General features: G+C 44.9%; 1 protein-coding gene across 3 annotated transcripts in view; it reads left to right on the forward strand.

Annotated features, from left to right (window-relative positions):
• The window catches only part of MSH3 (mutS homolog 3), a 1766808-nt gene that overhangs the window by 1617862 nt on the left and 128558 nt on the right, over positions 1-20388 (forward strand). For all 3 annotated transcript variants that reach the window (XM_069224514.1, XM_069224522.1, XM_069224532.1), the window contains one exon: positions 16780-16966. In XM_069224514.1, coding sequence (XP_069080615.1) covers positions 16780-16966 — 187 coding nt within the window. The remainder of the gene's footprint in view (positions 1-16779; positions 16967-20388) is intronic.

Below are 20388 nucleotides of genomic sequence, written 5' to 3' on the forward strand. Positions count from 1 at the left end.
CTCTTTACTACATGAGGTGTCAAATACATTATCATAGAAGTTGACCAACACAACATCTGGGCCCCCTTTTGATACTAATCAGAGAAACATGACATGGGGACCTGCAGTAGTGAGCTTCTTAACATTAAAACCTGAAGCCCTCCTTTCGGCCACCCCACTTGGGATCGTACAGCCCCCAAAAAGTGTGAGGAATAACCCTCCACATAGGTTGGATTCAACCACCACGTTTCCTGTAGGCAGATAACATCAATATCAGCAATGATATGGAGCCAATCAGGTGATCCTAACTTATTCTGTAACCCAAATACATTCCATGTAGCAAATACTCCTGAGGGGTTCGACAAGTGGCGATACATTGTGACTGCCATAATCTTCCCTAGTACTATCAGACACCCCACTATTCTCAGTCACGAAGTCCCCAAGACCATTGATGGATAGCAATTTGAGGTTCGGAAAAACTGCAGCAGAATTCATCAGTCTCCCCATTTCTCTCCCCACCACAGTAAGGGGAAAGGATACTACTATGCACAAGTCAGTCATTATCTTGCAGCAAACCCAAAACCTGGAACCTATGAGATGTAGCTAGAGGCGAGGTTTACAGAGAATCGCACATTGAGCACTGTTGGTTAGCTATCTTGTGATTGGATGACAATCCATTAGTTTGTAAGTGACGATATAAAAAGCCCAGTGGGAGCAGCGCTGTGCCCCTTGCAGGTGAAGTAATTGCCATTGACCGTGCTAAGGTTTCCCCGGCAGAGCTAGGATGCTTAAAGTTAATAATAATACAATCCCCAGTAAAATTCTTCCTTAGCTGACCAATCCATTCTACTCTTCTAACCATCAGGATTTGATTGGCTTTATTAGCTGGAAAAATAGATTTCACACTAAGCCAGTGGACAACTTTGTTCTTCAGCGCATCTGGAGATTCACTGATACCAGGGGTCAGAGGTGGAACATTAACCAAAATAGCCACATAAGGGCAATAGGCCAGAGGCAAGTTAATAGTCACATGATCACTAACAGTCCCTATAAGGTCCACTCCTAGGATAGTTTAATGATGGTAAGATCAGCTGGTTGGCTATCTGAGGTAGTTGGACCGATTGTATACTGGCTGTGGGCATTGTCGGTAATAACATTTGGGTACCATCAACAGGATTTACTTTAGAAATGTGCGGGATGCCTAATGGTACAGTAGTATCTCCAGGCGTGGCTGACACATCTATAATAGGCCCAAATCCAACATTATGAGTAGAAGGATCCAGCTGCGCTTGGCCCGAGACGTAATAACTGGGATGGGTGGACCTCCATAGCACCAGGCCTAATTGGCCTAATACTGAGCAAAAGTTCCTCAATATCTGCCATTCTCTTTGTGATTGGAGAGAGCAGTTAAAGCATTGCCTTCTAACCTTACCAAGTAGATTTTCTTTGAAAACGGTCAACGACTCAGAAAAAGAAAAATTACCATGGGCATGGTTGTTAGCATCATCAGAGTCCAATAGAGCCGTGGGGCCCTCTTTGTGTCTTTTCCTTTTAGTTGGGGGACCGCCATCTGAGGCTCTGTCTTGAGGTGACACTAGAGGTTGGCTGTGAGTTGGCCTTTGATCGTAAACAGGCTCAACGGGCCGAGACAAGGGATCCATAATGGCTTGTTGTGGGCTACTGGTGGGGCAGTTAGCGTAGAAGGTAATTGAGCATTAGAGGCTAGGACAGCAGTGGCAGAAAGACGTCATTCAGCTCTCTCTATTTCCTTATAAAACCATCTAATTTAGTATCACCAGCTTTTACAGAGGGGAGCTTTCTTTTACCCATTATTAATGCGTCGAGTGGGCCCAGGAATAATACGAATGAAACACCAAATACACAATACCTTTAAAATGGCTCCCAAAAGAGGGACCCAATGGGGTTAGCCCAGCCTTGTCCGGCCGTAGACAGACGCAGATGGGCATGCTTTTGGCCAGGTCTTCCAGCGGGCGCTGGAATTTTAATTTATGCACCTCTTAGCGTATCTATGCGTTGGCGGCCCATCACTGCCACAGGTAAGGCTGGGATGTTGAGTCAAGGCCCCGGGTCACCGGTGAAAGCTCCATTTCAGGTCATTAAGGAAGGAAGTGACGCCGTACTAACTGGAACATTAAATTATTTGTGCAAACAAAACTCATGTATCTGTAAACATTTTTGTTAAGTGTGAGGGAGCAGTCAGGGGCTTTGCTAAGTAAACCAGCCTGCAACCCCAGCTAAGGCACAGCAGCTGATGGAGGGGGGTGGTTAAAGCCACCCCAGCCCAATTGGCGTAGCGCGCCTGACACAGATCTTGTGCTGTCTACAGCGCATGGATGGCTCGGAGAAATTCTGAGTTAAATGTAAACGTTTTAGACATTGTAATTACACGAAAAAAAGCAGCACAGCTATTCTGCACACATCCACCGTTGATTATATGGGGCGTTCTATTACCCGCCCACAAGATAGGTTGCCATGCAGATGCCTGTATTGCTCTTCTACTTAACACTGCGAATTAATGTTCGGTGTCTGGTGTAATGAATCAAACTTCGATATTGTTTAATACATTTGTGACCCCTTTTTTTAGACAGATTCGACTGGTCAGACGTGAAAACTCCAGTCATCGAAATGGAAAAAGAAACATCCAAACACAATTAAAGAGCAATTAGGAAATTAATTAACTTCAAGGTGCATTTAATTTCAAAGTCATCGAAGGCCCTGATGAAGATTAGGATATAAATACATCCTAAGTTTATTAGACAATTTTTGGAATAGTTGTATACACCACTCTTTCTGAAATAATTATATTCACACACAGTTTTGAATCCAATACTACACACCTATCTTGTGGTTAGATTGCAAAGAAATGGCATTTTTGTTCTTACTTCATAGCACACACTTTTTTCAACCTGTCTAAAACTGTACATTGGCTGTACTCCCACGGGGGGCTGCCTTATTGCGGCCTGTCATTCTGTTTCATGGTGAGCATTATAATAGAGTCCTGCGGGATGGAGCCTGTGCAAGCCCTTCAGACCTCGGCTGACTTACTCCATGTGGGATTTCCCTTCCACATATCATCTCCTGACAGTGCCTTTATTAGATTAGTGTTGGCTTCTTTCAGCACTATAGTCATGCTTAATGATTTTGGTATCAATAGATTTACTATTATTTAAGCATAGACAATGGATATAGGGAATGCATTCTAGCAGTAGCCTTTTCAGCTTGTGTGTGAATCCCTGATTGCCTCAATATATAAGTGTAATGAAGTGTAAAGTAAAGTTTTTGTAGAGGAGGATTTGCCATCCAGGGCAACCTCCTACCATAATCTGCTCGCACACTCGTCTTAAACGCAGCATTTTTTACACAAATGGTCTGAAGAGACTGTCTTGCATTTCTTACAGAGCCAAACATTTTGTGATTCTGGTTAACCCCTTCTCTGCCAGGCCTTTTCCTCTCGTGTGCTGAGCCTTTTTTTGGCTATTTGGGGCAGTTCCCGCTTAGGCCCTCATAACTTTTTGTCCACATAAGATATCCACACCGAATTTGCGTCCTTTTTTTCCCCCAACATCCTAGGGATTCTAAAGGTACCCAGAGGTTGTGGGTTCCCCTAGAGTAGACCAAGAAATTAGCCACAACATAGCTAAAATGTCGTTTGTTTTCACAAAAATGGGAAAACGTGTTGCAGAAGAAAGCATGTGTTTTTTTTCCCTGAAGTGGATTGCGGTGCTAAAATCACCAGCTTTCATTAACAGGCAGACTTGAATCACATTTTACTGGGACATACCCCATTTTTACTTTTTTTTGTGCTTTCAGCCTCTTTCCAGTTAGTGACAGAAATGGGTATGAAACCAATGATGGATCCCGGACAGTTAAACATTTCTGAAAAGTAGACAACATCCTGAATCCAGCAAGGGGTTATTTGTGTAGATCCTCAAGTTTTCCTACAGAAAGTAACAGCTAAAATAAAAAAATATTGAAATTGAGTTGGAAAAAAAGACATTTCTGTCTATGTTTTCTTCTGTAACTTTTTCCAGCTATGGCAGATTTTTGAAAGCAATATACTGTTACGTCTGCTGGACGCTTCTGGTTGCAGGCATACATTGGGTTTGTCGGTTCATCAAGAACCCTAGGTACACAGAGCCTATAAATGAGCTGCACCTTGTAAAGGGTTTTCATTGTATACCGGGTATACAGCAGTTCATTTGATGAAATATAAAGAGTGAAAATAGGTATCAAGGAAACCTTTGTATTTCCAAAATGAGCAGGAGATAAGGTGTTGAGAATCAGTGGTTATTTGCACATCTCTGAATTCCGGGGGTCCCCATACTAGCATGTGAATTACAGGGCATTTCTCAAATAGACTTCTTTTTTACACACTGTCTTACATTTGGATGGAAGAAATGTAGAGAAAGACAAGGGGCAATAACACTTGTTCTTCTATTCTGTGTTCCCCTAAGTCTTACGATAAAAATGGTACCTCACTTGTGTGGGTAGGCCTAGTGCCCACAACAGGAAATGCAACATGGACATATCAAATTTTTACTTTGAGATCCGACTTGTGTTTTGGAAAGTGCCTTGCTGTGGATTTTGGGCTCTAGCTCAGCCGGCACCTAGGAAGCCTACTAAACCTGTGCATTTTTTAAAACTAGACATCTAAGGGAATCCAGGATGAGGTGACTTGTGGGGCTCTCACCAGGTTCTGATACCCAGAATCTTTTGCAAACCTAAATAAAAACATTTTTTCCTCACATTTCGGTGATGGAAAGTTTTGGAATCGCAAACTTCATTCCACCCAGCATTCCCCCAAGTCTCCCGATAAAAATGGTACCTCACTTGTGTGGGTAGGCCTAGTGCCTGCAACAGGAGATGCCGCAAAACACAATGTGGAAACATCACATTTTCCCAAAGAAAACTGACCTGTTTTTTACAAAGTGCTTAGCTGTGGATTTTGGCCTCTGGCTCAGCCGGCACCTAGGGAAACCTAGCAAACCTATACATTATTTAAAACTAGACACCTAGGGGAATTCAGAATGGGATGACTTGTGGGGCTCTCACCAGGTTCTGTCACCCGAATCCTTTCCAAACCTCAAACTTCAGCAAAAGAAACAATATTTTTTCCTAAATTTTCGGTGCTGCAAAGTTCTGGAATCTGAGGGGAGCCGCAAACTTCCTTCTACCCAGCATTCCCCCTCATCTCCCGATAAAAAATGATACCTTACTTGTGTGGGTAGGCCTAGTGCCTGCAATAGGAAATGCCCCAAAACACTATGTGGACACATCAAAATTATCAATAACAAAACTACCTGTTTTTGCAGGGGGGGCACCTGTGTTTTTGGTCCTGGGCTTAGCAGCCATCTAGAGAAACCTATCAAACCCAGACATTTCTGAAAACTAGACACCCGAAGGAGTCCAGGGAGGTGTGACTTGCCTGGCTCCCCCAGTGGTTTCTTACCCAGAATCCTCAGCAAACTTCAGATTTAGCATTAAAAAAAATCAAATTTTCTCCACATTTCTGTGTGGGATCGCCACACCGGCACAACTTTCCTACCACCTCAGCCTCCTGTTAAAAAAGATACTTCACTTGTGTAGGAGGGCCAAGTGCCTGTGACAGGGAAGAGCCAAAAACATGTTGAAATTGAGGGTGAACCAAAGAGGTTCCAAAAGGGTAGTTTGAAAAAAAAAAAAGAAAAGCGTTTTTAAGCTGAGAGTTAACCAAGCTCATTGCCCAAATGTAAAATCAAAACCCAAAATATTCAAATGTCCTCTAGTTTGCCGTTGGGATAAGATCTTTTAGTGTGCTGGGGAGAGCTGAAAGACTGTTACCCTCTTCAGTTGGGGTGGGGGCATAACCATGCCCATACTGGTTAGTAGCCATCACCCCACTATTTTGTTTATTTTTTTATTGCATGGCATCTAGTAGGCTTTCTGACACAGTGACACAGGACTTCAGTGTCAGAATACAAAATGCCAAATTCCTGAAGAGGTTCCTCCCAGACCATTGTCCATTACGAGTGACACAGACAGTGGACAAGGGGAAGAATCACTGTCCTTGAGACCAAATCCAGAAACCCTTAAGGACATGTTCTGGTTCACTCGGATATTAAAATAACTCTGGAAACTTACCTTTGGCATAATTGGCGGTCCTTAGGCTTAAAGGCGACAGAATGGTAGTCATTGAAGGCAGTGGTTAGGGGGGGAATGTCTCTCTAAGACATATGGTATCCGAAGACATGTAACCCGAGAATTGTCACACCGTGAGGCCCAGTAGGCAGAGTTACAGATCTGAGAAGGCACAGACCAGAACCAAATAGAGACCCTATTAGAACTTGACCATGAAATAGTGATCCTCTTGGATACACTTGCGAAGCACACACTCTTAGAATACCAAAAGAAGTTGAATACTGAAAGGGACAAATCAGGGCGACTCTTAGCATGACTTCTAAAGAAGGAGACCCCTCCCCCTTGATATTTTACCTGAATGGGCTCGATGGGACGAGGGTGGTGACACAGACCAGCACAATTACAGTACTAGCTGACTTCGTAAACCAGCTGTATAAGAAACCTTAGATGAGAGGTGATACCCGGATAGAGACTTTTCTGGAACTACTTCCTATTCTAGCAATAGCACAGGAGGATAGAACGGGGGCTAGAGGTGGGAATTACACAGAAGAAAGTGCTAACATACATGGCTTAGCAATGTGGAAGGTGACCGGGAGGAAATGGGTACCCACTGGAATTGTATCATACTTATGCTGTGCTACTAGCAGATAGACTTCCAGATGTGTGTCTAGAGGCCTACAGAGCGATAACCGTACTAATCACCTTGAAGGGAGGTCATAATATTCATGGTGCCCAAACCTGATTAAGACCCCAGGGAACTGGCCTCAGATAGGCCTCTATCCAAGTTGAATGTAGACACAAAAATGGTCTCCATGGTGTTAGCTTCCAGACTCCTGCCTAAGGTGGAGACCCTCGTACACGAGGACCAATATAGATTTATGCCAGGTCGCAAAACCGTGATGAACATTTGGCGCTTGTGCCATGTCCTGCATACCACAAGGACTCATCCTTAGGAGGTGCCCTTGTGGTTTTCGATATTGAGAAGGCCTTTGACTCCCTCAATTACTTGTTTGAGGTCTTGAAAAATGGGGATTGGTCCAAATGTTTTGAAATGGATTTGACTTCTTTATGACGGCCCGATCGTGAGGGTCCTTGCCCTGTATAGAGAGACATGAGGCAGGGTTACCCCCTGTCTCCCATACTCTTTGCCTTAATAATGGAGCCTTTGGGTTATGAGGGTAGGGAACATGCTACACACAGTCACCATGAATGACAACATCTTGTTTTATCCCTGGGTAGTCTGTCACTGTCCTCTTACAGGAATTAGACTCCTTTATGCTGGTGTAGGAAGTTGGCTCTGTATATACTATTTAAAAGTAAGAAATAGCATGCACGGAGTCCAAGGGTTCCCCTTAGAGGTAAGATAGTGGCAAAAGTAGATAATTCTAATGCTCTATTTTGTGGTAGTGTGGTCGAGCAGTAAGCTTATCAGAGGGTAGTCTTAAGCATTTGTTGTACACACACAGGCAATAAATGAGGAACACACACTCAGACTTACTCCAGGCCAATAGATTTTTATATTGAAAAATATATTTTCTCAGTTTATTTTAAGAACCACAGGTTCAAGATTTACAGTTAATACTTTAAATGTAAGGTACTTCACTTAGACACTTTAGGAACTTTGAATGAAAACACAATCTTGTACAGTCTTTGTAAAAATGGCAATAAGCTATTTTCAAAGTGGACACAATGCAAAAATCAACAGTTCCTGGTGGAGGTAAGTAAAGGTTAGATTAGGAGGTAAGTAAAACACTTACAAGTCTCAGTCCTGGGGCATAGGCAGCCCACCGTTGGGGGTTCAAGGCAACCCCAAAGTTACCACACCAGCAGCTCAGGGCCTGTCAGGTGCAGAGGTCAGAGAGGTGCCCAAAACACATAGGCGCCTATGGAAACAGGGGTGCTCCAGTTCCAGTCTGCCAGCAGGTAAGTACCTGCGTCCTCGGGGGCAGACCAGGGGGGGGTTTGTAGAGCACTGGGGGGGACACAAGTAGGCATACAAAACACACCCTCAGCACAGGGATGGCCGGGTGCAGTGTGCAGAGCAGGTGTTGGGTTTTGTATAGGTTTTAATGGAGGGACCCGGGGGTCACTCTAGCGGTGCAGGCACGGGGGCTTCTCGGGACAGCCACCACCTGGGCAAGGCAGAAGGTCGCCTGGGGATCACTCCTGCGTTGAAGTTCGGTTCCTTCAGGTCCTGGGGGCTGCGGGTGCAGTGTTGGTTCCAGGCGTCAGGTCCCTTGTTACAGGTAGTCGGGGTCAGGGTGAGCCTCTGGATTCTCTCTGCAGGCATCGCTGTGGGGGCTCAGAGGGGCCGTCTCTGGTTACTCAAGGGCTCGCAGTCGCCGGTGAGTCCTCCCTGAGGTGTTGGTTTTCTGCAGGTCGAGCCGGGGGCATCGGGTGCAGAGTGTAGAGTCTCACTCTTCCTGCGGGAAACTTGAAGTCCTTGGAAGTTGCTTCTTTGTTGCAAAGAAGTAGCTGGTTTTGAACAGGGCTGCTGTACACAGGAGTTTCTTGGTCCTGTCATCCAGGGTAGTCCTCTGAGGCTTCAGGGGTCGCTGGTCCCTGTCGGATGCGTTGCTGGAGCAGGTTTTCGAAGTTGGAGACAGGCCGGTAGGGCCGGGGCCAAATCAGTTGTTGTCTTCCTCCTTCTCTGCAGGCTTTTAGGTCAGCAGTTCTTCTTCTTTCTTCAGGTTGCAGGAATCTGATTTCCTGGGTTCAGGGTCGCCCCTAAATACTCAATTTAGGGGTGTGTTTAGGTCTGTGGGGCAGTAGCCAATGGCTACTGTCCTTGAGGGTGGCTCCCTGGAGGGAGGGGGGCACATCCCTATTCCTATTGGGGGAATCCTCCAAAATCAAGATGGAGGATTTCTAGAGGCAGGGGTCACCTCAGCTCAGGACACCTTAGGGGCTGTCCTGACTGGTGGGTGACTCCTCCTTGTTTTTCTCACTATCTCCTCTGGACTTGCCACCAAAATTGGGGGCTGTGTCCAGGGGGCGGGCAGTTCCACTAGCTGAAGTGCCCTGGGGCATTGTAACACGAAGCCTGAGCCTTTGAGGCTCACTGCTAGGTGTTACAGTTCTTGCAGGGGGGAGGTGTGAAGCACTTCCACCCAGAGCAGGCTTTTGTTTCTGTCCTTAGAGAGCACAAAGGCTCTCACCCCACGGGGTTAAAAACTTGTCTCTCAGCAGCAGGCTGGCACAGACCAGTCAGTCCTGCACTGAAGGATCTCTAATATGCCCTCTGTGTGCATTTTTTAATAAATACAACACTGGCATCAGTGTGGGTTTATTATTCTGAGAAGTTTGATACCAAACTTTCCAGTATTCTTTGTAGCCATTATGGAGCTGTGGAGTTCATTTTGACAAACTCCCAGACCATAAACTTAATATGGCCACACTGTATTTACAATGTCTAAGAATAGACTTAGACACTGTAGGGGCATATTGCTCATGCAGCTATGCCCTCACCTGTGGTATAGTGCACCCTGCCTTAGGGCTGTAAGGCCTGCTAGAAGGGTGACTTACCTATGCCACAGGCAGTATTTTGTGGGCATGGCACCCTGAGGGGGCTGCCATGTCGACTTTGTCTTTTTCTCCCCACCAACACACACAGTCTACAATGGCAGTGTGCATGTGTTAGGTGAGGGGTCCTTTAGGGTGGCACAACATATGCTCCAGCCCTTAGGGACCGTCCCTGGTCACAGGGCCCTTGGTACCACTGGTACCTTTTACAAGGGACTTATCTGTGTGCCAGGGGTGTGCCAATTGTGGAAACAATGGTACATTTTTACTGAAAGAACACTGGTGCTGGGACCTGGTTAGCAGGGTCCCAGCACACTTCTCAGTCAAGTCAGCATCAATATCAGGCAAAAAGTGGGGGGTAACTGCAACTGGGAGCCATTTTCCTACAGCTAGTATCAGTTGTCTAGGTAAATACACAGAAGGCAGTGTTCTACCCCTATGAGAGTCTAGTTGATGGATCTCATACTGATCTGCCAGAAGTCAGAATCCAGTGAGAATGAAGAACATTCTGGAATTTGATATTTGGGTGGCCGACACTGCCACCTTACACTATCAGTTTAGAGTTGGGAGGGTCTTACCACGGCTAAGGGCCTCAATAGGCTTTTGGAACACACTCCTGTTTTCAGTATTGGGTAGAGTGGCAGTTGCAAAATTGGTCCTGTTGCCGGATGCCCCTGTGCACTACAAAATGCGTTGTACAAGGTACCAGGAGCAACCTTTCGAGAGCTAGGTGGCCTTTTGGTTTCCCTAGTCAGGGTCAGTAAGAGGTTGAGTTGGGATTGTTGAAACTGGAGAGGGAACAGGGTGGACAGAGCCTACTAGGTCTGGAACTTGATTAAATAGCCTCACATCTCCAGCATGCCACCAAATGGTATGCTAACAAACTAAATTGGGAGGTAACCCTTGAGGTGGGCACACTACATGTTTGCTTGGTGCGGAGCATGGAGCATCCAGCAGGTGCTTCAAAAGTGGTTAAACATAGCTGTAATATGGGAGCAGTTAGACAGGTATTGCGGCTTCCATCCTTTAGCTGGTCCCTGCTGATAGATTGTCTGCAACCGTTCCACCAAATAGGGGAGGTTATGGGAGCCTGGAGGGAGGGAGGCTGTCTATGGGTGACCTCTACCCCAGAGAGGAATTCTTGTCATTTGAGGAGGCTAGAATAAACTTTGGGGTCATTTCAGGGCAGTTTCTACAATTTGCTAAGCTGGCACGCAGAGCTAGGGAGATTTGGACTGGCTTCTCTGATACACCACAGACCTCACTGGCATTGGAAGTTCTTCTAGAGGGGTGGAAAGGGAAGAGGAATAGGGCCTTGTGTATATAAAGGTAATAGGCCGTCCATGCTGACAAGCCTTGGATAGAGACCTGCAGACTCCCTTAACAGATAAGGAATGGACGCAAGCTTGTGCCCAGGTAAAAAAGAAGTGGCTGGTAAAGCAGTTACACTGACACATTTTCACTTCCTTCACCAGACTTATATGACACCCAATAAGTTACACAGAATATACTCCAATAGGCCCTCGGGCTGCCCAAAATGTATGGAGCAGGACGCCATATTCCTCTTGACTTGGACATGTTGAGCACTAACGGGACACTTAGAGGAGGTGGTGATGCGACTCAAACAGGTAATCTGTTTGTATTGAAACACCAGTCCCGCACTGCCTGTTGGGCATAGTACACAAACCCAAACAGGGGACAATATTACACAAATTTGCAAAACTCTGTGTTCTCCTTGTGAAACACAATGTAGCCATACACTGGTTATCTGATAGAGGGCACACTGCCCCAGAATGGACCACAGATATTTTGTTGTGGGCCATAGCCAAGGAATTGCAATCAAAAAGTGTGAGAACAGATGATCAGGCGGAGAACGGTCTAAGAGAGTGGGGTGGATATGATGAATGAAATGGTGGATAATCCTTTGACAAATAGTTAATTTACATAATCACCAATTAAATATTTAATTATCATAAATTAATGGAAAATATGGAAAGTTTTAATTTATAATTTAAATATCTTCCCATCCTATTCTCCTACAAACCCAGCAGCCCACAACTAAATTATAGATTACTAACTAAATGTAAAAAAAAATATTACACATGAAAAATTACATACTATACTTACAAAAATTAAAATACTTCCACTAATATTAATACCTCAAATTAATGTAATACCTAATCTATTAAAATCAATAAATAATATTGAATACAACTACATTAAGCTTTGTTTTATACACCACCCATTTAAAAAACAATATTATGACCTTAAAAAAGATATTCTGATAGAGACCTCTAGTTGCAGATTCCTTACCTTCGAATTTCCCCCAGGCATCATACTGGACCCGGTGATTTTTCTTGAGCAGTACATCTGCGTGCTGTTAGTTGGTGTCGATCGGCTCCATGTCCATCACTGGGGTCGTCCATGCCAGGTATGCCTTTGCGGTTTCTATATAGGCACCACCCCAGCATGCTAAAGTCAGTCCTTTTCTGTCCACACCAGCCAGCTCTGATCTGAAGAGAGCTACCCCTCAGTTATTTTTGGCTCGCCTGTTTTGACTTTTTGTCGGAGATTTTTTTGAGTTTTCAACTCCTGGTGCGTCAAGGATGTCATCAAGGAAGACCGGGTTCAAGGCCTTCGTTCCTGTCATCAGGCAAAGTCCATAATCGAGCCACACCTCATGTATCTTTGGTGCCTGGAGCATGACCAGAACCCGAAGTCGTGCTCCCAGTGTCGGGCGATACATCCGAAGGCTTTGAGGGAGTGGTCCCTGAAACTTAGGGTGGCTCAATGCTCAACTCTTTGCAAGTCAAGATCTCGTTCGAGGGGAAGGTCCCAGGATCAGTTGCTGAGTCCTCCATCATCGTAGTCCCACTCCAAGTCCCTGAGGCAATGGGTAAGTCGGGGAAAAGAAAAAATCTGAGTGTTCTTCGACTTCTCCTCGTCCATCAGCTGATGAGACGAGGGAGCGTCGATGTTCCAGGCCTCATTTTGCAGAGACTGTGCCTGGGCTGACTCCACTCCTCCCTGATTTTCCAGGAGCCAGAGTGACCCCTGCCCAGTAAAAGAGTTTTATGAGGCCATGCACCTCATCTTTGGGCAACCTGACACCACCGGAGTGCCTTCAGGCCCCATGGGGTTAAAAGGGGCCTCTTTGGGTTCCACAGTGGCAGCTTTGGCATTGGCCCCATAGATGCAGTCCTCGATCCGGACAGATGCCGGTCGTACCCCTCCGACTGTCCCGACGCCGGCACTTCCGGCATCACCCACAGACGGCGCCATCCACATTCTTATCCCTGACTTGGACACAGTGCTGAATAGGCATTGTACGAATCCGACACCGGCAGGATCCTTGCCTCCTATGTCAAACCCTGAGCCTCTTCCTAATGGGCTAGGTTATGGTGAGGAATGGGAGGGGTTGCTGGACCCTTTAGAATGCCAGCTCCAAGACACTATGTACTGTCGTACAGATTTGGGTGAAGCCAGCTGACTGGTTACCTCTATAGATACTAGCATGCTGTCTCCTTCTAATGTGGATATGAAGGTGGGAGCTTCCTGTTTTTTGGTGGTGAAGAGAGCACCTGAGGTCCTGGACCTTGAGTTGTCTTCGGTGGGCATCAGGAATAACCTCTTGACAGACCTGCTTCAACATGGAGGTTCCTCCTCAGAACCCAGGCTCCCTTTTATTGACACCCTCATGGATGTCTTACGGGGTACCTGGCCCAAACCCAGCACAGGGGCTCTTGTAAGCAGGACAATAGCCCACACCATTGCCCCATTCCAGGGGACTCAGGTTTTCTGACGCAACACCCCACCCCTGAGAGCATGGTTATCCAAGCCTCCACTTCCCAGGGCGTGTTCCCTTCCACACCCCCAGATTGTGAATCTAAAAGGCTGGATACACTTTGGAAGAATATTTTTTCTTCTACCAGCCTAGCACTGTTGTCAGTGAACACTGTATGCTTTTTGGGCTGTTATTCCCAAGTGCTATGGGATACGGTTGTGCAATTGCTGCCACAGGTCCTGGAAGAGGCCAAGCTGTACTCTCTCAGGCTGTTACCAATGGGAGAAACACAGCAAACTTCACCATCTGTTGCAGACTGGACACGACCGACTTGCTAGGCAGAGCGATTTCATCAACAGTGGCCCTGGGGACTATGCTTGGCTAAGGACATCTGACTTTTCAGGTGATGTCCAAGTTACTTTGTTGAACATGCCCTTTGATGGCACCTGTCTCTTCAGAGTCAAAGCAGACTCTGCGCTCAAGCGCTTCAAGGATTCTCAAGCTACGGGTAGGTCCATGGGCCTTGTGTCGGCCCCTTTTACCCCCCAGTCTGTCTTTTGCCCCTTTTGTGGCTGCGGAAGGGGCCTCCAACAGCATCCATCTCTGGCCAGCCACCGTGCCACGCACACTGCCCTGCCTCTGCGTGGCCGACGGCATGGGATCCACAGGCCTAGTGGATCAGGGAGACAGTTGTCTGGCCAGTCTGCCGCCTTACCCTCTTCAGCAGCCTCTAAGCCTTCCTAGTTTGACTTCCCCCACCAGCGGCCAGTTAGAGACAGGGTCCACCATCGCCTGCTCCACTAGCAGCCTGTCAAATCAGACAGGTGGGTTTTGCAGATAGTCTGTAGTGGCTACTCCTTCCCCTTCAAGTCTACCCTTCCATCCATGCCACTATCCTACAACTGGATGACGTAGAATCACTTCCCCCTTCTCCGTGAGGAAGTTACATCTTTCTTAGCCAAGGGAGGCACAGAGAGGGTTTCTGTTCCAGAAATAGGTTGTGGTTGCTATTCCTCCTACTTTCTGGTACCCAAAAAGCACAAGGGCTTTGGGACTATCCTAGACCTTGGGTCCCTCAATCTCTTTCTCAAGAAGAAGTTGAAGATGCTCACTTTGGCTCAGGTTCTATCTGCCCAGGACACAGGAGACTGGAAGGCTGCACTGGATTTGCAGGATGCTTATTTTCACGTCCCCGTCCTGCCTGCCCACAGACATTACTTGCGGTTCACGGTAGGCTACAAGCACTTACAGTTCACTGTGCTTCCCTTTGACCTTACCAGCACCCTTCTGGTGTTCACCAAGGTGATGGCAGTGGTTGCAGCTCATCTGCGCAGATCAGAGGTTTCATTTTTCCCTTATTCCAGTGACTGGCTGTTGAAGGCGGGCTCGCCCCAGGCTGTCATCTCCAACCTCCAGACTAAGGCAGAACTCCTGCATTCACTAGGGTTCACTATAAATGTGTTGAAGCCACACCTTATTCCCTTTCAGACACTCCCTTTCATTGGAGCTGTTCTGGACACAGTGCAGTTTCACGCTTATCCTCCCGAGGGGCAAGTCCAGGATATTCCGGGTAGAATACCGATGTTTCAGCCTCTGTCATGGGTTTCGGGGAGAATGACTCTGAGGCTGCTAGACCTCATGGCCTCCCTCATCCTGCTGGTGATGCATGTCCGGTGACATATGCCGGCTCTGCTGTGGCAGCTGAAGTTCTAGTGGGTACAGCATCAGGGGAATCTTTCTGACAAGGTCCAGAGCTCAGAGGGAACTGCAAACGATCTGCAGTGGTGGTTAACGAATCGCAATTGGATCAGAGGCAGATCCCTCTTCATTCCCCCAACCAGATCTGACATTAGTGACATGTGCATCACTCCTGGATGGTGCGGTCATATAGGAGAGGTGGAGATTAGAGGCATCTAGTCTCCGGCAAAATCCGAACTCCACATCAACATGTGGGAGCTCCATGTGATCTGGCTAGCATTGAAGGCATTTCTTTCCTCTATCAAAGGGAAGATGGTGCAGTTTTTCAGAGACAACACTACCTCCTTGTGTTACTGCAACAAGCAGTGCTGGGTGGGGTCGTGGACTCTTTGTCAAGAGGCTCTGCGCCTCTAGATGTGGTTGGAACAGCAGGACATATCCTTGGTGGTTCAACATCTGGCAGGCTCACTGAACACAGACCAGACGAACTCTGCCGAAAATGCCTAGCCCATCACAAATGGTATTTCCATCCGGAGATGGCGCAAGTACTCTTTCAGCAGTGGGGAGAGCCTTGATTTGATCTGTTTCACCTGTGCAGAGAACGCACAATGCCAGCAATTTTGCATGTTCGAGTTTCCAAGGCGGCAATCACTCAGAGAGACTTTTCATTTTGAGTGGAACTAAGGCTTCCAGTACTCCTTTCCGCCCATACCACTTTTTCCCAGTATTCTTAAGAAGATCAAGAACAACTTATCTGGTACAGATGATATCTAGTTGCAGATTCCTTACTTATCCTTCCCATTCTGTGAACTGATTTCAGGGGGCAGGGACTCCTTTTTCAGGGTCTTAGTTTTGACGCTTCCATAGTCAGTGTTTTTGATGGCTGTGTGCTTCTGGCGTGGAAAGTCATGAAATGAAACTGACGTCAGTGCTCTGGGGTGGCACCTGTATAGGAACTGTGACATCATAGCTGGTGTGGATGCCGCTTCTGCCAGATGCGGAGCTGATCAATGCCACCTGATAGGTGTACTGCTCAAGAAAATTCTCCAGATCCAGTCTGACGCCTGTAAGGAATCTGCAAATAGATATTGTCTCTACCAGATAAGGTGTTACCAAAGGTAAGCAGATTGTTCTTCTACCATTCTTTATTTTATACCTTGATATTTTATAGTACCAATATTTTTGACTTGAGACTTATGTCAGACAATATTTTTGGTTTGATATTTTTGTCATTCACCAGCAGTAGCAGGGGGGCGAATACTAGCAACACACGGACAACAATTTTAAAAACCTTCAAGAAACTGAAGATGTGCTTGTTGAAGTGAATTCTGCTTACGCTTAGCTATTTTGATAATGCATAGGTATCTTACTCAGGTCTCAGGCAGAAAGGCTGAGTTGTCAGTCATGTATTGACCAAACGTTTTGTGTCATTTTAACTGCTTCCAGGCGTTCCAGCCATGAGAGACCGTACTGCTGCCTCCTAGACAGGTCAGAGTGAGTGGCTGTAAAGATCACTGCATAATTGTGGTGGACAGTGCGTCCAACAGTAGAGCAGATCTGTAGGCCCAAATAATGTATCCCTCGTAGGGACCAGGAGAATGGAAATTGACCTCTTTTGACATTTTAAAAAACGTTTTGCATTTTAATTTTTCTTCCAGAATGGGAGCAGCAGATAATATCTACAAAGGTCGCAGTACATTCATGGAGGAATTATCAGAGACAGCAGAAATAATTAAAAAAGCAACATCACGGTCGCTGGTTATCTTGGATGAGCTGGGACGAGGAACTAGCACGCATGATGGGATTGCTATCGCTTATGCTACTCTGGAGTACTTTATCCAACACGTGAGTATCCTGTCAAAAGAATGAATATTTTTAAAAATGTTTGTCATATTAAAATTACCTTCAATTGTAGTATCCAAAATAAATGTACCTGGCACATCGTGAAATTAGTTTGTGTAAACTGACTTACGTGACGGTGATTTAAAAAAATCCTCAAAATGTTGTATTGCGGAATGTTCTTGTACTTTGGTCCCCACGTTAGTAAAATGCTTTTGTTAAATACGCGTAAACTGTAGAATCAGAAACAGTTTGACATTTCCTGAAGAAAAGTTGAAGTGACAACGTAGGTTTACTGTCAAGCAGGTACTAAATGACATTTCAGCTCTTGAAGTCCTAATAGCTGACAGAGCACATTAAGACAAATGCGAGGCAACCCATCAGAGGCTGGCCTGACCTGTGTGTCACTATACAATTATACACTGCCAGGCCTTGACGTGGGAAGAAAATGGTCAGTGCTACCAATAATTTACACGTAAAGCATCCCGTATCCGAACTCGGGGTACTTACAGTGGTGATCTGAACATGGCATTCCAGACGATAAATGGGTGTGGTCAGTGGTGTGCTGCAGACTTCTTGGGATTCATGACAGATAGATGTGTTATTGAGCTATAATACACTGGATTCTGAAATCCCTGTATAAAGGGCAGTTTCTAATTTCTTCATAATGAGTGACTTGTGAGCACCAAGTCACTGATTATAAAGAAAACATGTCAGAACTAGACTATTATAAGTTATTAGAGCTGAGTTTTGATGTCACAGTGCCTGCTGCCAGAGACAGCAGCCAAGGTGAAAGGCAGACCAGCCCATGGAACATAATTGAAGCAGCTGTTTAAGGCAACAACTTTCTTCTGCTTTATTGTAGTGGCTTACAACAGTGGTTCCCAACCTTTTGACTTCTGTAGTCCTCCCCCCCTTTACCAATACTGGAACCCTGGGACCCCCATTGAATCATTATCGAAATCCGGGGACCCTGTACTGAGTCATTACTGAAAGCTGAAGACCTAATCTGTTAATATTATTGAATTTTTTAAGTAGTTGTAGATCCCCTAAAGAGGCTTCGCGGAACCCCATGGGTCCCCGGACTACAAGCTGGGAACCACTAGCTCACACTGATAAGCAGAGAGAATGTTTATTTTTTGCACTCCTTAGATAGAAAAAACTGGATTCTTTCTGCCATCCATCTACACATTCTGAGCTACTGCAGCTTTTCTTTAAACTGACATACTCAACTGTTTCTAATATCTGTTTGCAACAAATATTTAACAGGTTTTTGATGTGTTTAATTTTGCACTAGAGATTTTATTTCTATTTTTCATGTTTGCAAACATGCTTGCTTTTCCATATGAAAGAGCTATGCATCAAGTTTTTAAGTGGTTTGTAGGAAAGATCTCATTCCTCTATATGGTTATAAAACTCTGTGATGACTTGCAATATCCCTAATATTGATGGCAGGGGTACTTTATCCCAAGCATCTCTTACAGTTGTGAACCTTTCTCATATGTAGCTTTACTTTTGGGGACAGTTGTCTTTCACTATGCTGTTCCTTGGCTATCCTGAAGGAATGTATCGCCTCTCACTTACTGTTCAGTCCCAGCAACAGGAAATTGCATCATGTGCCGTAGCTGTGTTCCTGCATCCTCCTACTGTTACTCTCACAACGAAGTATGATAATGCTGAAATATGCTGCCAAAACAGGCAGCTGTCAAAAATGGGTTAAGATTCTATTTGACAAAAATATGTATTTGCATGCAAAGTATGCATCTATAAAGTCAACAAAACAAATTCTAGCAGAGAATTTTTAACAATTGTGACCACATATTCAGACACACTGAATGTAATATGCTGTTTATTGCCATAGTATGAAGTGTGTTCATGGTTAATGAGAAGCAAAGTGGGGTCTCCAGTAGGTCATGATGCCCCTTCGCTTCCTCAACAACGGGAATAAGTAGCGTATTACTGTTGGTGGGTTGCCATGCATAATTTGGTCCCTACAGGTTCTTTTAGTGTTTAAAAGTCGTTAACAAAGGTATTTAACAAGAACTTAAATGGATAAGTCTGTGGGTGGAAATAAAATCTCTTTAAATCGCCTTTATGATTTTGGGTCCAGTTGTTCTCCTCTGTAAAGTCATTGTAACAGTCATCTGTGCGGAAGTAATTAGGGATTTGTTTAATTTAGTTAAGCTGTACTACAGCAATAATGTAAAATTTGACATTTGCGCTGTAGTAAAAATGTGTGAATGAAGATTCGTAAATGTAATAATGTTTTATTGCTGCACATTCATTTTCACTTGCCTTGTATGAGTATGTATATATATATGCATTCATTCAAAACCATGATATGTGCATCAAGCCTGTGACAAACAGCTTGCACTCCAGAAGTGAGTTCAAAGAAGTTTATTGGCAATGCGTTTCGATGTAACAATCTTACTCGCGTCTCAAACAAACAAGATAGTGCACTATATATACTAACTGGAAAAATTGGACTGCGGCCAGTTATAACATACAGACAATAAAAATTATTGGAAGACAACTTTGCTCACAGTCACTTAAAAAACAAAAAAGGCACACAATGAGGTCTGCCCAATAAACCGTAAATTATATTTGATTGAAGAAAATGCAAGGCATGCAAAAATATCAATGACAGAACAGAAAATACGGTACGGTAAAAGAAAAGCTAAAACAATATATCTGATGCGCTCCTGACTATGTAATCTGCGTTTTAGGATATCGATACAAGAAAGAAATGTGTGGGCAGTACAAACATGCAAGTGAAAAGTGTGTCATGGCAAACACTTGGGAGCAGTTACAAGGAAAGACACAAGTTATCCTTGAGAAAGCACACATATTGACTGTGATCTATCACTGTGCAACACACTTTACTGTGTAGAAAAGACAATCCAAGGAGGAGACACAATACAGAAAACGAGAACAAAGAAAATAGAATATATTAGAATTTAGTAACACAACGCCTGGATAAATATGCAAGAATTATTGACGGTACATGTATAAGAACTGCCTGAGATATAGAGGGCACATTGATTACAAATAACGCTATCGCGTAGAATTAATATTGTGAGTATGCATAAGAAAGATATTGATAGTAGAATAATATAAAGGCATTACGTTGATTGAATTTACAAATGCTGTTTATATCGTATTGTGGTTCCAAGCAGAAAATAAGACTTTTACAATAGTCTTAAAAATGAAACGCAATGCACTGGGAAGGCTAAAGTCCAACTAATGCTTAATGCAAAACAAGCAGCACAGAAAAGGATAAAAAACTGCCATTTCAACTGACCCATGCTCTCACTAGCAAAAAGGTCATTTGGAGCACTGTGCTTAAATCCATAGAAGTTTAGACCCGTGTATGCATGTTTATTCTCAGTGCAATTTAATCATGTGACAGAGATTTTTTCCTTTCACCG

Source organism: Pleurodeles waltl, chromosome 1_1 (assembly GCF_031143425.1).
Source record: "Pleurodeles waltl isolate 20211129_DDA chromosome 1_1, aPleWal1.hap1.20221129, whole genome shotgun sequence".
Lineage (NCBI taxonomy): Eukaryota > Metazoa > Chordata > Amphibia > Caudata > Salamandridae > Pleurodeles > Pleurodeles waltl.